The following is a 16,625-nucleotide window of genomic DNA, read 5'->3' as shown; positions in this document are numbered from 1 at the left end:
TCAATGCCTTAGGTCTCTTCTCAAGAAGCAAACGTCCTCGTGCCCGCTGCTGAGGCTCAGCGGCTGAGCATCAATCCATGAACCTGATCACAGTTCGATTCTCAGTCACGGCACCTGCCCAGGTTTCAGGCTGGATCTCCGGTAGGGGGCGTGAGGAGGCAGCCCATCAATAATTCTCTCCCATCATCTGATATTTCTCTCTCTCCCTTCCTCTAAAATCAACAAAAACATTTAAATAAGTAAATGTTCTCCATATTCAATTAAATTGCAAAAAGCCTATTTTTGCCAAAACCGGTTGGCTCAGTGGATGGGGTATCGGCCTGAGGACTGAAAGGTCCCAGGTTCGATTCTGGTCAAGGGCATGTACCTTGGCTGCGGGCACATCCCCAGTGGGGGGTATGCAGGAGGCAGCTGATCAATGTTTCTCTCTCATCGATGTTTCTGACCTTCTCTCTTCCTCTCTGTAAAAAAATCAATAAAATAATTTTTTTTTAAAAGGCCTATTTTCAAGCAATTAATTGATCATTCAACCACCTGGTCATATACTGAATCTTTCAGTAGGATAAACCACAAGTTTGATCTTCAGGGTTCAGTTTGATTTATAAATCGTGAGCTTCACTAAATTTTAAGAGTTATCAGTGAAAGATATGGAAAAATAGCACAGAGATGAATTACCCCAAAAATACTCAACCCAAACTAAACAGCTGGCCCTAAGGACACCAGAACAGAAATGGCAATTTGCTTTCACTATGCAAGGGGAAATGCTTTGGTTTCTGCAAATTCACCAAATGCGAGGAGCCTATTTCAAACTCATCTTACCTAATAATAGACAAACACCCACAGCCAATCAGGAGTTGGTATGCAAATTAACCCAACAAAGATGGAGGGCTAATTTGCATATGCAGGCATGAAGTGGCCAGACGGGATGCCTGCTATGGGGGATGTAGGGGGTGCGAAGGAGCTACAGGAGGGTGCTCTGGCTGGGAGGGAAAACTTGCAGGCTCCTGGGCAGCCGGGAGCGAAGCCAGGGGAAGGAAGGCCTATTCTTGCATGAATATTTGTGCACCAGGCCTCTAGTATTTCATATTTTTCACAGCATCTTATTTTAGATTTATTTCCACTTCCAGGTTAATTCAAATTGCCCCAAATAGTCAATAGATACCCATTTTACCCATTTTCTACTAAACCCCACATAAAAATATGCAGGAGGAAAGGGAGTCATTCTGCCGGGTCTGGTTTGGCTCAGTGGATAGAGCGTCAGCCTACGGACTGAAAGGTCCCGGGTTCGATTCCGGGCAAAGGCATGTACCTTGGTTGCGGGCACATCCCCAGTAGGTGATCGATGATTTCTCTCTCATTCTAACTCTCTCTCTCTTCCTGTGAAAAATCAATAAATTAAAATAAAATAAAAAGGGGGGGGGGGGAGTCATTCTGCACTGTGTCCTGTGTCAAAGTGTACGGGATGGCTCTCCTTCCAGACTGGGGTTATTTTTAGAGTACAGAAACTGACGAGAGCACCCAGTCATAGCACCCTGCCCAAGTCATGGGAGCTGGTGCCAGCCAGGGGTCCTGTGAGGAGGCGAAATGTGGCAGCAGAGATAAGGAGCGGTCCTATCTGTGCCCGGGCAGCAGTGGGCAGAGGTCAGGAAGCCACCTGGGGCCCAAAGGGAACTGAGTTCTGCTCCACACTCTGAAGTCACAGTGAGAGAGAGGGAGAAGGAGAGGGAAGGCGGCCCCCAGACTCTCACCTCCCCGCCTTCTCTAGCCTGACAACCAGCTGCGCTCAGAGAGCCTTATCCTCGGGCTGAAAGGAGTCCAAGAACTCCAGGACGCTCGTGAAGGGGGACCCATCACAGCCAGGGCACTTTCTGACCACGCAGGTGCCCAGGCACACGTTTCGGTTTGTCCCGGGTGCAGGCTCCCCGTCTCCCATGCCAGCAGAAAGTCACCACCCAGGGCTGGTCTGATGTGGCAGCCTCCGTTGCCTTGGGGGTGGAAACCGGTACCACAGGAGAGCGGAGTGCAAATTCTGGCAGACACGCATCATGGTGTGTGGTCTAACACCCCCTTTCTAGTAATTATTTACGGGTTATTCCCTTTAATTTTTGTTTTTTTATTTTTATTTTAGAGATAGAAGAAGAGAGAAACAGAGACAGAGAGAGAAAAAGAGAGAAACATCGATATGAGAGTTACATGGGTTGTTTGGCTTTCACAAACACACTCTGACTGGGGATCAGCCTACAGCCCAGGTGCACGTCCTGGTCAGGAATCGAACCCTCCGTAGGCGGGATGACGCTCCAACCCAGCGCTGCACTGGCCGGGCTGTTCCCTTGAACTTCAAAGATCCTTATAAGCCAATTACACGTATCTAAGACCTATCCAATTTCTGGTTGAAATGAAAGAAAGAAAAAAAAAAGCAAAATTTTATTTGACATATGATTAAATTGTTCTAGAAAATACTGTCAGTAATTTTCAGAGTAAATTCAGTTGAAAAGAAACCTAGTATTGAATATAACAAAGGTACCGTTTGATTTGCTCAAAACGTACATGATACAAAGTTCTTTTTAAACTACACCCTTGACAAATCAAGCGCCCGACCTGAGTGCAGAAAAGTGGCGTGTGCGCAGAGAACGCCTGGGCACCCGCATTCGTCCTCAGGCCTCACAGCGCATGGGCACTGCCGCTGGGACACCGGGCTCAGGCCGCCCCTCTGTGTGCGTCTCCCGCCGCCAGCACTGAGACACAGGCTGCACCCACAGGACACTGGCCGCCCGGTCCTTCCACCGGGTCTGTCCTGCTCCACCCACGTCCGTCGGTCCGTCTCGCGTGCCCCGAGCCCAGCGGGAGGCCTGTGACACGCGCAGCCTGCACCCCTTGCTCCGCTGCCCTGTTCGCCCTCAGATGCCCTCCAGACCGCACGCTGCTCGTGGGATGAGGCCCCTGAGGACTGGCCTCAGCATCCGGAGCCCAGCTCGCGGCACCATCGCTGCCTCCGCTGGCTAAGCTGTGCCCCCGGCACTGTCACCCACGTGCGCGCTCACATCGCCGCTTCAGGAACACCGGCCTTCAGAGGGACTACAAGTCGGTCGATCGGCCCCGTGGCTGAGATCAACCATAAACCGCGATTCTCAAAGGAGCTGTGAACCATCACTGTGCACCAGGCACTGCCCACGGCCCGCCTGAGGAAAGGGAGCCAAGACCAACGCTGCCCCGAGCTACGCCATGAGAAAACCCACCCTCTGCTGCCGCCCTCTCGACACGCAGACACGCACAGTCCCACCCCCGCACGGGTGCTCCTGAGACAGGGCCCGAGCCCCGACAAAAACAAAGCCGCCGCCTGCCTCCCTCACACCTGCCAGCTCGCCCGCGGGCGGCTGCCCAGACGCTGCCCAGAGAAGGCCAGCACCTGCAGCCTGGACCACAGGCTCGGCTATAAAACCAAACGTATGTCCATCTAGGAAGCATTTTCTCAGCCTAAGCCACTGCCTCAGGAGTGTCTCTCACACCCTGTGCCCGGCCGCCGGGAGAAACGTCCACTTACTTTGACGGCAGGGTCTGCCTCGGCCACGTGCCATCCTCATTTTGGGGCTCAATGACTAGCACCTGGGAAAAAAGGAGAGCCACGTGTGGGATGTGCGAACCTCCCCCCGCCCCCGGCTGAGCTGCCCGCTGGGCACGCCTGGCCTCCTACCTGCCCCTGGTACAGCCCCGCGTCCTGGACGGTGTTGTCGAGCTTGCTCAGCTGCTCGTAGGTGTTGCTCATGTACTTGTTCCACAGCCGCGTCTCCCGCTCCGCGGGGATGTTGAACAGCTTCCGCATCTCCTTCTCGATGGTGGCTGCGGACAGGCAGGCGGCTCAGAGCTGGCTCCGAGGGCAGGTCCAGCCCTGGCCAGTGAACGCCCCTCCGTCCTCCCAAGGCCACGGGGCGCTCCGGACCGAACGCTGACTGACCTCAGGCCAACCTCTTGCCTCAGGCCTGGAAATGTTCCCTGCACTTGTCCTTCTCTGATGACTGGTCCCATTTATAGCACAGAGCAGCCCCGAGAAGGGAGACCTCGTCTCTGGAGTGAGGCAGCTCTGGTTCCCAACACTCAGCTCTGTCCCGGTCTCGCTGAGACTGCTCAGTGAGTTACGCTCCGCTCTCTGAATCCGTTTCTCACTCTACCACAGATGTCAGACGGGCAAGGACATGCCTGGTGTTCTGAGAAGATGACTCTCAGGCTTAGCTCCCCCCAGTAACAGTCCAGGGAGCAGCTCCCAGCCAGGACAGTAACCACAACCCGAGACAACCTGGTGACACGTCAGAGGAGGGCACCCAGCTCCCTTCCCATCAGCCACCACGCCCCGCACCCTCTCCCGGGCCTGCTCACCGATGGTGTCTGCCTTGCTGAAATGGCAGCTCAGCACGTTGTTGGGGTCGCTGTTCTCGCACAGCTTCAGCTCCAACAGGTACACCTCCACCTTGCAGTGCTTGACAAACAGGCCGTACTCCACGACCTGGGGGACAGGCACGGTGAGGGTGGCGCACCCTGCGCAGTCTGGACGCCCGTGGCTCCGCGGAGCCGGGCAGAACTCCACCCGACAAGCACTTTCCTCCAGTGGCCAGCAGAGCCAGGGTCAGACGTATTTTTTGTTTTGTTTTGTTTTGTTTTGTTTTGTTTTAAAATGTTTTATTGATTTTTTTACAGAGAGGAAGGGAGAGGGATAGAGAGCTAGAAACGTCGATGAGAGAGAAACATCGACCAGCTGCCTCTTGCACACCCCCTACCAGGGATGTGCCCACAACCAACGTATATGCCCCTGACCGGAATCGAACCTGGGACCTTTCAGTCCGCAGACCGACGCTCTACCACTGAGCCAAACCGGTTCCGGCCAAGGGTCAGATGTTTACGCCACTGGCATCTGGCCAAGGGTTAAAACCCCTCTCCACGCACGAGGGCCAACCGAGAGCACATGGCGGAACCACAGCCAGCACCAGCACAGATGTTAGCAACGGGCCCACTGTTCGCCGCTGAGTGGGATCGCGGCGCTTCCCGGAGTCATGGGCGCCGGTCAGTCAGGGGACTAGAGCCTGTGACTGAAGCCCTTGGCGGCACACAGGCCACTCGGCAGCACTGGCAGGGGGGGCTTCTGCGGGAAGCCGGCATGCGCCTAAACTTCGGTCCTAACCCCGTTCCAGGTTCCAGGTTCCAAGCTGGAGAGAAAGGAGGGAGCTCTGGCCTCTGACTCAGAAGCCTGGCTTTGGGCCGACAGCTCTGTCCTCCTCTGCGAGGAGGGAGCACCACACCAGCAGGGCACCCGGTCCTACAAGCGCCTCTCAGCAGGCTTAGCCCTGGGAGGACAAGCCAACTCCAGGTGGGCATCGGAGGGGGGTCTTCTCCGGAGTCCTGTCTGCCGGAGGGGTACCAATCTGGGCTTTTATCCCAGGGACTGCCTGCCTTCCAGAGGCTGTTCCTCTGGTTATGAACACCTGGCTTTGGAGATGGTCACAGTGTGGCACACACACACAGGCACGGGGAAAGCAGGAGGATCAGCAAGGCCGAGATAACAAGCAGTGCATGACCCAGGTGAACCTGCTCATACAGCCGTCCCCATGGCAGCATGAGCACAGCCCACGCCTCTGCCCGCTCTGCTGCTGAAGGCCACGCACTGTGCCATCCGGTCGAGCAGCCTCCTCACCACCACCCACACCACAATTCCCGACAGAACCAGAACCAAGGCCTCCAACACCTCCATCCAACCAACCCCTCAGGCCACCAGACCAGGGAGCACGGAGACTGACCAGCACGTGTGAGCGTGCATGTACTCACTTTCCTGACGATGGGCTGCTGGCCTTCCACGCAGCCGTACCAGTCTAGCAGCTTATTCCAGGCCTCAGTTGGGACCAATACGTAGTCTAACTCATCAATTAAATGTTCTTTCAGGGTCTGACTCTCAGGATCTGAAAAGAGAAAACAGATTATAATTCGCTGCTCTTCCCCTCAGAAATGTTTGTTTTACATGATTCTTATGTCTTTTTTAGAAACCAGAAAAGTATTTCCAAGAACAGGAAAACGTACAAAATTCTGTCACTGGCCAGAATAGAGCAGACCTGACTATCCTGGGTCTCTAGCCATGTTTTCTGAACATTTTATGAGGAACTGGTATTCCTTCTAAGAGGTTAAAAGAGAAAAGCTCCAATTTACATTTCCAAAGTACTTCCACATTTAAAATGGCTCATTATTATGAATATTTAACATAATATCTGCATAAGGAACCTGCATTAAGGTCAGATATCATCTTCCCCTAAAGACTTACTAAGAAAGCAACAAGCAAGTCACTGAGGTTAAGCTTATTCACCAAGAGTCACTGAGCACACGCAGTTTTCATATATATATATATTTTTTTTAATTGATTTCCGAGAGGAAGAGAGGGAAAGATAAAACATCAATGATGAGAGAGAAGTCAATAAAAACATATTTTTGAGAAATGGTTAAGATGATAAGTCTTACGCGTATTTTACTACAATTTAAAACAAAAAGGGGAAAAAAATAAATAAATAAAAATTTTAAAAAATAAAACAAAAAGGGGGCCCTGGTTGGGTCGCTCAATTGGTTAGAGATTGTCCCGATACACCAGTTGGGGATTCGATCCCCGCACATATAAGAAGCAATCAATGAACGCATAAAAAAGTGAACAACAAATCAATGTTTCTCTCTCTCTTTCTAAAAAAAACAATCCCCAATCAAGAGATTTCTTTTAAAAAGAGTGGATAGGCCGAAGCCGGTTTGGCTCAGTGGTAGAGCGTCGGTCTGCGGACTGAAAGGTCCCAGGTTCGATTCCGGTCAAGGGCATGTACCTTGGTTGCGGGCACATCCCCAGTAGGGGGTGTGCAAGAGGCAGCTGGTCGATGTTTCTCTCTCATCGACGTTTCTAGCTCTCTATCTCTCTCCCTTCCTCCTCTCTGTGAAATATCAATAAAATATATTTAATAAATAAATAAATAAATAAATAAATAAATAAATAAAAAGAGTGGATAGTCCTCAGGGATGAGCCAACCACTTTCCACAGCATCTGTGGCCTGAGGGTTAACACTGACAGACCACACACTTTTTCATCAACAGAAGGGGGTCCGGGGGTCCAGGAGATTCCTCCCAAACACTGATATCTGCCCATCCTGTTTGGCTCAGTGGATAGAGGTCAGCCTGCGGACTGAAGGGTCCCAGGTTCGAATCCGTCAAGGGCACGTCCCGGGTTGCAGGCTCGATCCTCAGTGTGGAGTGTGCAGGAGGCAGCCGATCCATGATTCTCTCTCATCATTGATGTTTCTCTCTCTCTCCCCCTTCCCCTTCCTCTCGGAAATCAATAAAAATAATTTTTTAAATTGATACCTAAATTCCTAAACTTTGTCTAATTTATAAATTAAAAAAGTATGAAAGTTCAAAGTTATTCACTATTATCTTATTTCTCACACCATACAGATCTGGCCACCCAAACTGTGCCAACAGCAGCCAGAGCCTTTACAGTGGAAAGGAGCCCTGGTCAGTTAGCTCAGTGGTTCGGGGTTTGGTCCTGCCAAGGTACATACTGGAATCAATTAATGAACGCATGGATGGGTGGAACAGTGAACTAATGTTTCATTCTCTTCTTTCTCCTCTCTCTCAAATCAATCAAGGAACCAACAGCCTTCAGCATCATCAACCCCACCTACAATAGTTCTATAGGGCCCTTTTCCCTGAGGCTCAATGACAATCTTCCCAAATAAGTCTCTCTTATGCTGCTGCACTGCAAATGTAGAAAACTTCACTGGGATTTTCAATGCAGTTCACTAGTTTCACTTAAAACTGGAAGGAATTCTCATCATTTGCAGCAACCTGGATGGAATTGGAGAACATCATGCTGAGTGAAATAAGCCAGTCAATGAAAGAGAAACACCACATGACCTCACTCATTTATGGATAATAAAGAACATTATAAACTGATGAACCAAAAGATAGATATAGAGACAGTAAAGCAACAAGCAGACTGTCAAATTACAGCAGGTAGGGTAGGGAGATCTGGGGGAGATAATAGATCAACCGAAGGACTTGTATACATGCATATAAGTACAACCAATGGACACAAAACTCTGGGGAGGGAGGGTATGCATGGGGGGGCGGGGGCCCAATGTTAAAAATATGTACACAGATAATAATTTAATAAAATTAAAAAGAAATTAAAAAATAGAAAAAACTGGACCGGTTCAAGGGCATCATCTAAAAATCACACGGGTTTGAAATCAAGATTTAGCCTCTGCAACCGTCTTCAACAGAGAGGCAAACGGAAGGCAGATGAGAGCACGGCAGCCGAAGCAGAGGCGCCCCTCTGATGCCTAGCGGGAGCAGGGGGAAGGGGGAGCGCGGGGAGATGGGTGCCCTATAGACAGCGCCAGCCGGATATGCTCTACCCTCAACTTGCCACACTTTCCAAGTCCCTTCCAAGTCTCTCCCAGGAGCGCGGTGGAAGGCAGCCACAGGGCCTGGCACGTGACTGAGAGCCTGGGAAGGAAGGGGTACCCTCATTTGCCCTAGATAGGTCATGCTTGCCCTGTCTGTCACCGAGTTTAAACGGAATGTACTTCTCACTTCCCAAGTACAAAGCAAGTGCTTCAAACCAAAGCCAAACTGGGGGCCACAAAAGGAGTGTGTGCCTCTAGGTGAAGGTCACGTGGCACACCTTCCCAGAGCCCCCAGCTCCAGGATCTCATCGCTATCCCTCTTAGAAGCTGTATGAGTCCCCTTCAGCCCTGGTTGGTAGGTCAGGTGGCTGGAGCATCACCCTGACAGCCAAGGTTGCAGGTTTGATCCCCAATCAGGGCACATACAAGAAGAACCAACGAATGCATAAGGGGTGGAAAACCAATGTTTTTCTTTCTCGCTCTCTTCTCTCCCCTTCTTTTTTATTATTACTTCAGAGAGGAAGGAAGAGGGAGACAGAAACATCAATGGTGAGAGAGAACCACCCATCAATCACCTCCACACTTCCCCAACTGGGGATCTCTCCCTTCTCTCTCTAAAAAAAAAAGATCAATAAATTAAAAAAAAAAAAAAGAAAGAAAAAAATGAAAAAGCATTCTCCTTTTAAAACAAGAGAAAAGGATGCAGTGCAGACATTTTTGCAATGATCCCGAGGTCGCTTCACGGTAAGAAGCCGTTCTGTGACCTAGTTTGGGAAACAAAGCACCTGGCATGGTTATGTAACTTAGGCTCCCCTCAGTGAGGACTGAGCCCCAGCACCGCTCATTTTAAAAGCACCAGGTTACTAGTACGAGGTCCCTGATCCAACCTCACCCGCTGCCTGCCTTCCTGCTGCCCTGGTTCTGGGCACAGGAGACAGGCGCCTCTCTCTGTGTCCTGCCTGCAAGGGCGTCTAGCACCGGGCAGCACAAAGCGGGGGAAGGCTGCCCCATCTCTGTGCAGACCCAGGCGCCAGCTAAGCTCAGGCGAGTCGTCCATCGCTTTTCCAATCCAGTCGCTTCGTCCATTCGGAGCTGACTCCCGCCTCTCCTCATCCTATCTCTCTAACAAGCAGCATCACAAAAAATCTACAGCTTGTTCCACAGTTAAGGTAACAAAGAAAATTCTGGTTCTCAGCCGAAACCGGTTTGGCTCAGTGGATAGAGCGTCGGCCTGCGGACTGAAGGGTCCCGGGTTCAATTCTGGTCAAGGGCATGTACCTTGGTTGTGGGCACATCCCCAGTAGGGGGTGTGCAAGAGGCAGCTGATCGATGATTCTTTCTCATCGATGTTTCTAACTCTCTATCTCTCTATTCCTCTCTGTAAAAAAATCAATAAAATATATTAAAAAGAAATTTTAAAAAAAATTCTGGTTCCCAATTTTCAGATTCCAGATGTAATTTCAAAATACCGTTTCTTTCTATTCCATATACTAACCTACAATCTCTAGCAGGCTTTATGCAGTGGCAGTATCCTAGCCAATGGGGTTTAGCCGAGGCGTGATTATTGCTAATTGAAAAAAATTAATAAAAATAAAATCTCTAGCATAACTAGTTTGCAAAAAAAAAAAAAAAAAAAAAAAGGGAGAGAGAGAGAGAGAGGAGAGAGAGAGAGAGAGAGAGAGAGATTTTAAATACTAGAAGCATGCCCTTGCTAGCAGTAGTTAATCAAGGATGAAACCAACTGAGCTTCTCCCGGAAGGTCTGTGAAGTCCTACTCCAGACACAAACAGAAGACACTATCCCCACAGAACGTCAGTGCACATGTGCGTGTTACACACAGACGTGACCCCAGGCCACTGCCCAAATGACACCAGTTAGAAAAGCAACGGGAGCTCGGCTAGTGTGGCTCAGTGAACTGAGCACCGCCCAATGGACCAAGAGGTCCTGGGTTCGATTCCTGGTCAGGGTACATGCCCAGAGTTTCAGGCTCCATCCACAGTAGGAGGCGTGCAGGAAGCAGCCGATCGATGTCTCTCTCTTATTAATGTTCTCTCTCTCCCTCTCCCTTCTCCTTTTTAATCTAAAAACCAATTTAAAAAGAAAAGCAACAGGAGTGATTGCCCTCCCGGGAGTACCCACACTCTGCCTTCCTCTCAGGCGAGCAGCCCCTGAACTCTCAGAAGGGTCCCCCCAGGACTTGCAACCAGGGGAGCAAAGGCAGGGGCAGCTTGTCCTGGGCTGACTCCCCGAACCTGTCTCCTCGGCCCCCTTCCTCTGACTTCCCAGTGAGGCATCAGCCCCGCCTGATAACATTCCCTCCCTGTAACAGTTCCGAGTCACAGCAGCCCTGCCGGGCTCTGCGGCTGCTGCTCCCCCGTACGCATGTCCTGTCACTGTCCCGGCTTTAACAAATGTTTGTCCTACAGAAAGCAAGCAGAAAGGAGAGGAAAGCGACAGGAGACGGCACCTGAGAAGAGTCCGGAGTTGTCGATGGGGCCAGGGAACATGTTGTGCTCGCCCACGTTGTACATGTCCCAGCTGTCGAAGCCCACGTACTTCTTCCACTGTTTGAACCACCGGTTGTCAATCAGATACCTGGAGAGAGGCAGAGATTTACTGCACCAGAGGAGCTGAGGTGGTAAGTTTCTGCAGCTGATCCCTCAGGTTTTTTACGGACTTTCCATTTGAGGAGCAAGCAAATCCCCACTAAAAAAATCATCTCCAGAGATGTCGCAAGAGGCGGGGAAAGGGCGCAGGGTTTGAAACATGGCGGACGACGTGGACCAGCAACAAATTACCAACACTGTCGAAGAGCCCCTCGATCTTATCAGGCTCAGTCTGGATGAGCGAATTTATGTGAAAATGAGAAATGACAGGGAGCTACGAGGTAGATTACATGCTTATGATCAACATTTAAATATGATATTGGGAGATGTGGAAGAGGCTGTGACTACCATAGAAATTGATGAGGAAACATATGAAGAGATATATAAATCAACAAAACGGAATATTCCAATGCTTTTTGTCCGGGGAGATGGTGTTGTCCTAGTTGCCCCTCCATTAAGAGTTGGTTGAAACAAAGAATACATCCTGAGTGGAAATTAGGAGACTTTATATGATTGCGTCTTTAAAGGTAGAAGATATTCAAAAGAGAAACCTGCGTAAATTTTGATAATAATAAATGACAAAGGAATCTTCTGCTCCTGAAATGAGTTTATGTGCACATAACACAAATTCTTACGCTAAATGGCATTTTTATTTTTCTCCAACCCTTCCAATAAATGTGATCACTAAAATGCAGCCCTATTTTTTAGGCGTTAATTTGCTCCATTGGTTTTTCCAGACAATTTCTGTTTTTTTAATTTAAATTAAACTTGATGTTTTCTTTTTTTGTTTAAAAAAAAAAAAAAAAATCATCTCCATGAGGATTGGGGCCAGGCCCCACAGAGCACAGAGCTCATCGATACTACCCATTAAGTGAAATGATTGTTGAAAGAGTGAATAAATGAAAGGAAGGAAATGACTGGTTTCAAAATGCTTATTTAAAGGAAATATTTCTATAGATAAAACCTTGTTTGCCAATGATCAAGTCACTAATTTCATAATGATTTTATAGAGGTTCTCTTCCAGTTAGACAATTGGGTTACACTGCTTTGCTTGACACAAACGGCATTAAACTAACTTTCTTTCTGAAAGTGGGATAACAACACTCCGCACTTCAGAAGTCCTTTGAAGGCTAAACAAGATACACTTTTTTAAGAGTTGTATTTCTGTATATATGTAGACACACACACACACACACCAACAAGAGTGTCTAGGTTCATTTACCTTGCCAAAAAAGCGAGTTGATCTGGTTATATTTTAAAAGTACCCCTGTGTTGTTTTACAAATAAGACAGAAGAGGAGGAAAACACCTGTGATTAAACAAAGCACAACATTCAAATCGGTGGGCCCTTCAAGTTTTATTTATGGCCGGAAGGTCCCATAAATACATCCAGATCTCTAAAATGCTCTTTCCCTCCAAGTGCTGTGTGAGTTTAGTCTCCCTCACACGTCCTCTGCTTCTGCTGAGCATTCTGCAGGAATCACCGTATGCAGGGTGCCTTCTCAAAGTGACTCTGCTGCCCTGGCGGCTGGGGCTCGAAGCTGGAGAGCCGTCCTGTTCACCAAAAGGTGGAGGGTCCCATTCCCCCTAGGGCACAGGGCCAGACTGCCCCGTCAAGGCCTTGCAGGGGGCAGCAGATTGGTGTGTCTGTCTGTCTCTCTCTCTCTCTCTCTCTCTCTCTCTCTCTCTCTCTCTCTCTCACCGGTGTTTCTCTCACTCTCACCCTTCCTTTCCCTAAAACCAATAATAATAATAAAATGTAAATGCCTCCGCTTGCCCTGTCTTTCAAGAACACTAGAGCCGCATGTGAATTCCTGCTAATGCCAGCGTCTCTCCTCTCCTCCCTCCTCACCTCCCAGTCCCCGGGAGAGGTTACCGACGCCGCCCCGGTTCCAGGAGGGCCGCCCGCAGCGCCAGCCGGTCCCGCTCCCACAGAAACACGGCCCAGAAGCCTCTTCCCTCATCCCTTCCACTAAACAACTTCTCCGGGAATCCGGCCTCCGGCTCCTCTCAGCGCCGGGCGGTTCGTCGTCCTCTTCTCTAGGCTCCCAGGGCTGCGGCCACATTGTTTTCGGCATTTGCTACTAAAACCGGCTGGCGCTCGCACTCATTGGTTCGGCTTCAGACCTTGACACCGGCTCCGCAGTTTACAAGTTACTAAGTATCTTCTCCGACCCTCGCTCTCCCCCGGGGCGGGCGCGGGGGCGCTCCGACTAGGAGGGCCGGGCGGGAGGTGTGGACGCCTTCCCCCAAGGTCACTCGGCGAGTCCTCCGGGGAGGAGGGCTCTCCTCGCCCTGGTCCCGGGGAGCCCTCCCTCCCCGTCCCCCGGCCCGCAGCCCTCTCCCCGCGGGGCCGCCCCGGGGCCCCCGAGAGCCGGGACGACCTTCAGCTCCGCCCACGCTGCCCCCAGGAGTGACCTCAGGGCCCGCCCCGAGGGGCCGGGGCCGGCGCTGTCCTCAGGACCACCGGCTTCGCCCCCGCCGGGCCGCTGCCCGAGCCGAGAGAGAGGGGCCCGGCCTGAGCGCCGGGGACGGACCCGACCCCGCGCGGCGGCGAGGGGAGCCCGGCGCTCACCACTGCGCCCCCCGCTGGAGCGTGGTCCTCATCAAGGCCCCGAGCTCGGACTTCTGGGTCTCCGCATCTGGTCGCTCCCCGGAGCCTCCGCCTTCCGCCATCTCGTCCGCGGCCCCGGCCCAGCCGACCCGGACATCCGCCTCGCGCACAGCGTGCCGTGGGCCACGCCCCCTCGCACGCGCGCACGTTCACGCGCACGCGCGCGCACGCTCCTCCTCCCCGCGGCCCCGACTGGTCTCCCCGCCCCCACGCGCCCGCCTCTCCCGCGCTTGCGCAGTGGGGCAGGGAGGGGCCGGAAGTGGGGCCGCGCGGCGGGGAAGGAGCGGCCACTTCCTCCCGCCCTGCCGTCCGCCCCGCGGGTCCGCTCCCTCCTCTGTCTGTCCAGCCCCGCGGCCTCAGGCAGCAGGGCCCGCGACCCCTCGGTTGGAGGGGGTCACCGGGAGGACGTGATGGCCGGCTGACCCGCGAGCTGGGTCGGCCACCCCCCGCCCGTCTGTCCTGGGGGCGTGCGTCCCGCTGCCTCGGAGCCGCCTAGAGAGGGGGACGCGGTGTGGACATCTTGGGGAACCGGTGGCGGAGGAGTTGGGCCTCTGTCCAAACTTCAGTTTCCTGGCGGGCCCGTAGGGGACCAGCCGGGCTCTGACCTCTGGGCGGCCGGCCTCGGGGACCCAGGTCCTCCGCGTTGGGGGGTGCACATTACCCCCGGGAGCTCCGGAGCCCCCACCCTGAGCTGGACTTGCTTTGTCAGGGGCGGAGCACCAGGGAGGGGTGATGGCCTCGGGGGGTGGGGAGAGGAAGGCGGGTACCTTGGCCCAGGGGTGCTCTCCCAGGCTTCTTACTTTGCTGCGACAAGGGCAGGGTCCTGGGCACTGTTTTCCACTGAAACCTGCACACAAGGCACAGCCCCCCGCCGGCAGGGGGTTGAGAGTGACCACTGCTGCGGAAACCGGTGTGGCTCAGTGGATGGAGCCTTGGCCTGCGGACTGAAAGGTCCCGGGTTCGATTCCAGTCAACGGCATGTACATTGGTTGCGGGCACATCCCCAGTAGAGGGTGTGCAGGAGGCAGCTGATCGATGATTCTCTCTCATCGATGTTTCTAAATATCCTCTCTGTAAAAAGTCAATAAAATATATATTTTTTAAGTTACCACTGCTGGTAGTTCTGCTGCTAGAAGCCAACCCCAAAAGTTCTTTGAAATGGTTAAAAATGTTATAAAGGAGGAACACTACCGCCAGCCCTGCTATTTATGGAAAAAGAAAGTTGGGTGACCGAAATGTCGTCAGAACCTACATGGGAGAGTCTGGTTCCCGCTTCTTTTTTTAGCAGCTTCTGTGCCGTGTGAACCCTTTGTCTTAGGGAATGAGGACATGGCCTCAGCCCCACTGGAAAGGAGGACAAAACCTAATTATGAAAGTGAAAACTTTGGGACATTTTTTTTTTTTAATATATTTTATTGATTTTTTTACAGAGAGGAAGGGAGAGAGATAGAGAGTTAGAAACATCAATGAGAGAGAGTCATCGATCAGCTGCCTCTTGCACACCCCCCACCGGGGATATGCCCGCAACCAAGGTACATGCCCTTGACTGGAATCGAACCCGGGACCCTTCAGTCTGCAGGCCGACACTCTATCCACTGAGCTAAACCAGTCTCGGCCATTGGGACATCTTTTTAAACCTGGATCTCTCCAGTGCTGTTGAGTGGCTGTGAAAAGAGTGTACTGGTTATGGGTACTTCCTAAGGTTTCTATTAAGTTACAAAGTGCCAGTAGTTAAAATTTCAGGAAGAAAGGGAACCTTCATAGTCAGAAGGTAATCACTGATCATCATTTCCAAAGTTTTTAAAACTTTTAAAAAATGATTTGTATGGATTTCAGGATGGAAGGGGATGGGGGGAGAGAGAGAGAAACATCAATGATGAGAGGGAATCATTGATTGGCTGCCTCCCGCACACCCCATTCTGGCTATCAAGCCTGCAACCCAGGCAAGCGCTCAGACCTAGAATGGAACTAGGACCTCCTGGTTTATGGATTGATGACGTTCAGCCACACTGGCGAGGCTTAAAACTTTTTGTTAGTTTGATTAAAATGTAAAAAAAAAAAAAAGAAAAAGAAAAAAAGTTAAGCCGAAACCGGTTTGGCTCAGTGGATAGAGAGCATCAGCCTGCGAACTGCAAGGTCTTGGGTTCGATTCTGGTCAAGGGCATATATAATACCTTGGTTGCGGGCACATCCCCAGTGGGGGGTGCGCAGGAGGCAGCTGATTGATGTTTCTCTCTCATCCATGTTACTAACTCTCTATCCCTCTCGCTTCCTCTCTGTAAAAACTCAATAAAACATATTTAGAAGAAAAAAAAAAAAAAAGTAACAATGAGCCTCTGGGTGTGTTCTGCCGTGGTGGGATGACCAGTACTTTTGGGAGGAAACAAACTGAGTGATTCAGCTTGAGAGACACCCTGGCCCCAGGGCTGTGCTCTTTGAGCCATTTGCTAGGGAGAGGTTAGGCTACTGGGCCACTCACTTGGCGCCATAACCAAACCCCAGAACTTAACTTGTTGCCATGGGAACGTGGGCCACAAAAAAACAGGAAGGTAAGCAGGAAGGAGCTGGAGGAAAGTGGGCCGGCTGACGATTGGTCACGTCCTCCTTGGTCTTGGTCAGGGCTGACTGAGGACTGTAAGGTCTGGGTGTGTGAACTTGAAGCTTTATTTGGTCCCACGTCATAAAGTTCTCACCCTGGCTGGTGCCATGGCTGGCTCTGCACTTCGCTGGCTTTGGTGCTGCCAAGTCACCCCAGGTCCAGCTTGGCCAGCAGTCAGGGTGCCTGCGCGGAGTTCACAGATCATGGGCACCTTTGATAAGAGGAGGCACCAGGAGAGACACGCACTTGCTTCCTGCTTGCCTGTGTGTCCTTACTGTAAAGAAGTTAAAAGCTGGAAGAGCATTTTTGAAGAATGAAAGGTCCTATCGGTGCCATAGAACCTCTGTTACATAAGCATTAGGTTTCTGCCCACCTGGCGTGGCTCGGTGG

General features: G+C 51.5%; 2 protein-coding genes and 1 pseudogene across 6 annotated transcripts in view; 2 read left to right on the top strand and 1 right to left on the bottom strand.

Annotated features, from left to right (window-relative positions):
* USP4 (ubiquitin specific peptidase 4) overlaps nucleotides 1-13,756 on the bottom strand; it is a 28,651-nt gene extending 14,895 nt beyond the window's left edge. For 3 of the 5 annotated variants that reach the window (XM_036432273.2, XM_045579591.1, XM_036432274.2), the window contains exons 1-6: nucleotides 13,598-13,755; nucleotides 10,885-11,012; nucleotides 5,812-5,942; nucleotides 4,372-4,498; nucleotides 3,692-3,837; nucleotides 3,542-3,603 (exon numbers count right to left, since the gene is read on the bottom strand). In XM_036432273.2, coding sequence (XP_036288166.1) covers nucleotides 3,542-3,603; nucleotides 3,692-3,837; nucleotides 4,372-4,498; nucleotides 5,812-5,942; nucleotides 10,885-11,012; nucleotides 13,598-13,698 — 695 coding nt within the window. In that variant the 5' untranslated portion in view covers nucleotides 13,699-13,755. Of the gene's footprint in view, nucleotides 1-2,343; nucleotides 2,387-3,541; nucleotides 3,604-3,691; nucleotides 3,838-4,371; nucleotides 4,499-5,811; nucleotides 5,943-10,884; nucleotides 11,013-13,597 lie in introns of those variants that run through there. The other 2 variants (XM_045579592.1, XM_036432275.2) reach the window with 2 other exon arrangements.
* LOC118715832 lies at nucleotides 9,928-10,031 on the top strand (annotated as a pseudogene).
* On the top strand, nucleotides 11,056-11,813 carry LOC118715675 (U6 snRNA-associated Sm-like protein LSm3). The gene has a single exon (XM_036432284.2). The coding sequence runs from the start codon at nucleotides 11,184-11,186 to the stop codon at nucleotides 11,490-11,492; it is 309 nt and encodes a 102-aa protein (XP_036288177.1). The 5' UTR covers nucleotides 11,056-11,183; the 3' UTR covers nucleotides 11,493-11,813.
* Nucleotides 13,757-16,625: the final 2,869 nt, after the last annotated feature.

The sequence above is a fragment of the Pipistrellus kuhlii genome, unplaced genomic scaffold (assembly GCF_014108245.1).
Source record: "Pipistrellus kuhlii isolate mPipKuh1 unplaced genomic scaffold, mPipKuh1.p scaffold_m20_p_11, whole genome shotgun sequence".
Lineage (NCBI taxonomy): Eukaryota > Metazoa > Chordata > Mammalia > Chiroptera > Vespertilionidae > Pipistrellus > Pipistrellus kuhlii.
The sequence above is the reverse complement of the archived record's forward strand: the minus strand, read 5'-3'. Positions and strand labels throughout refer to the sequence as shown.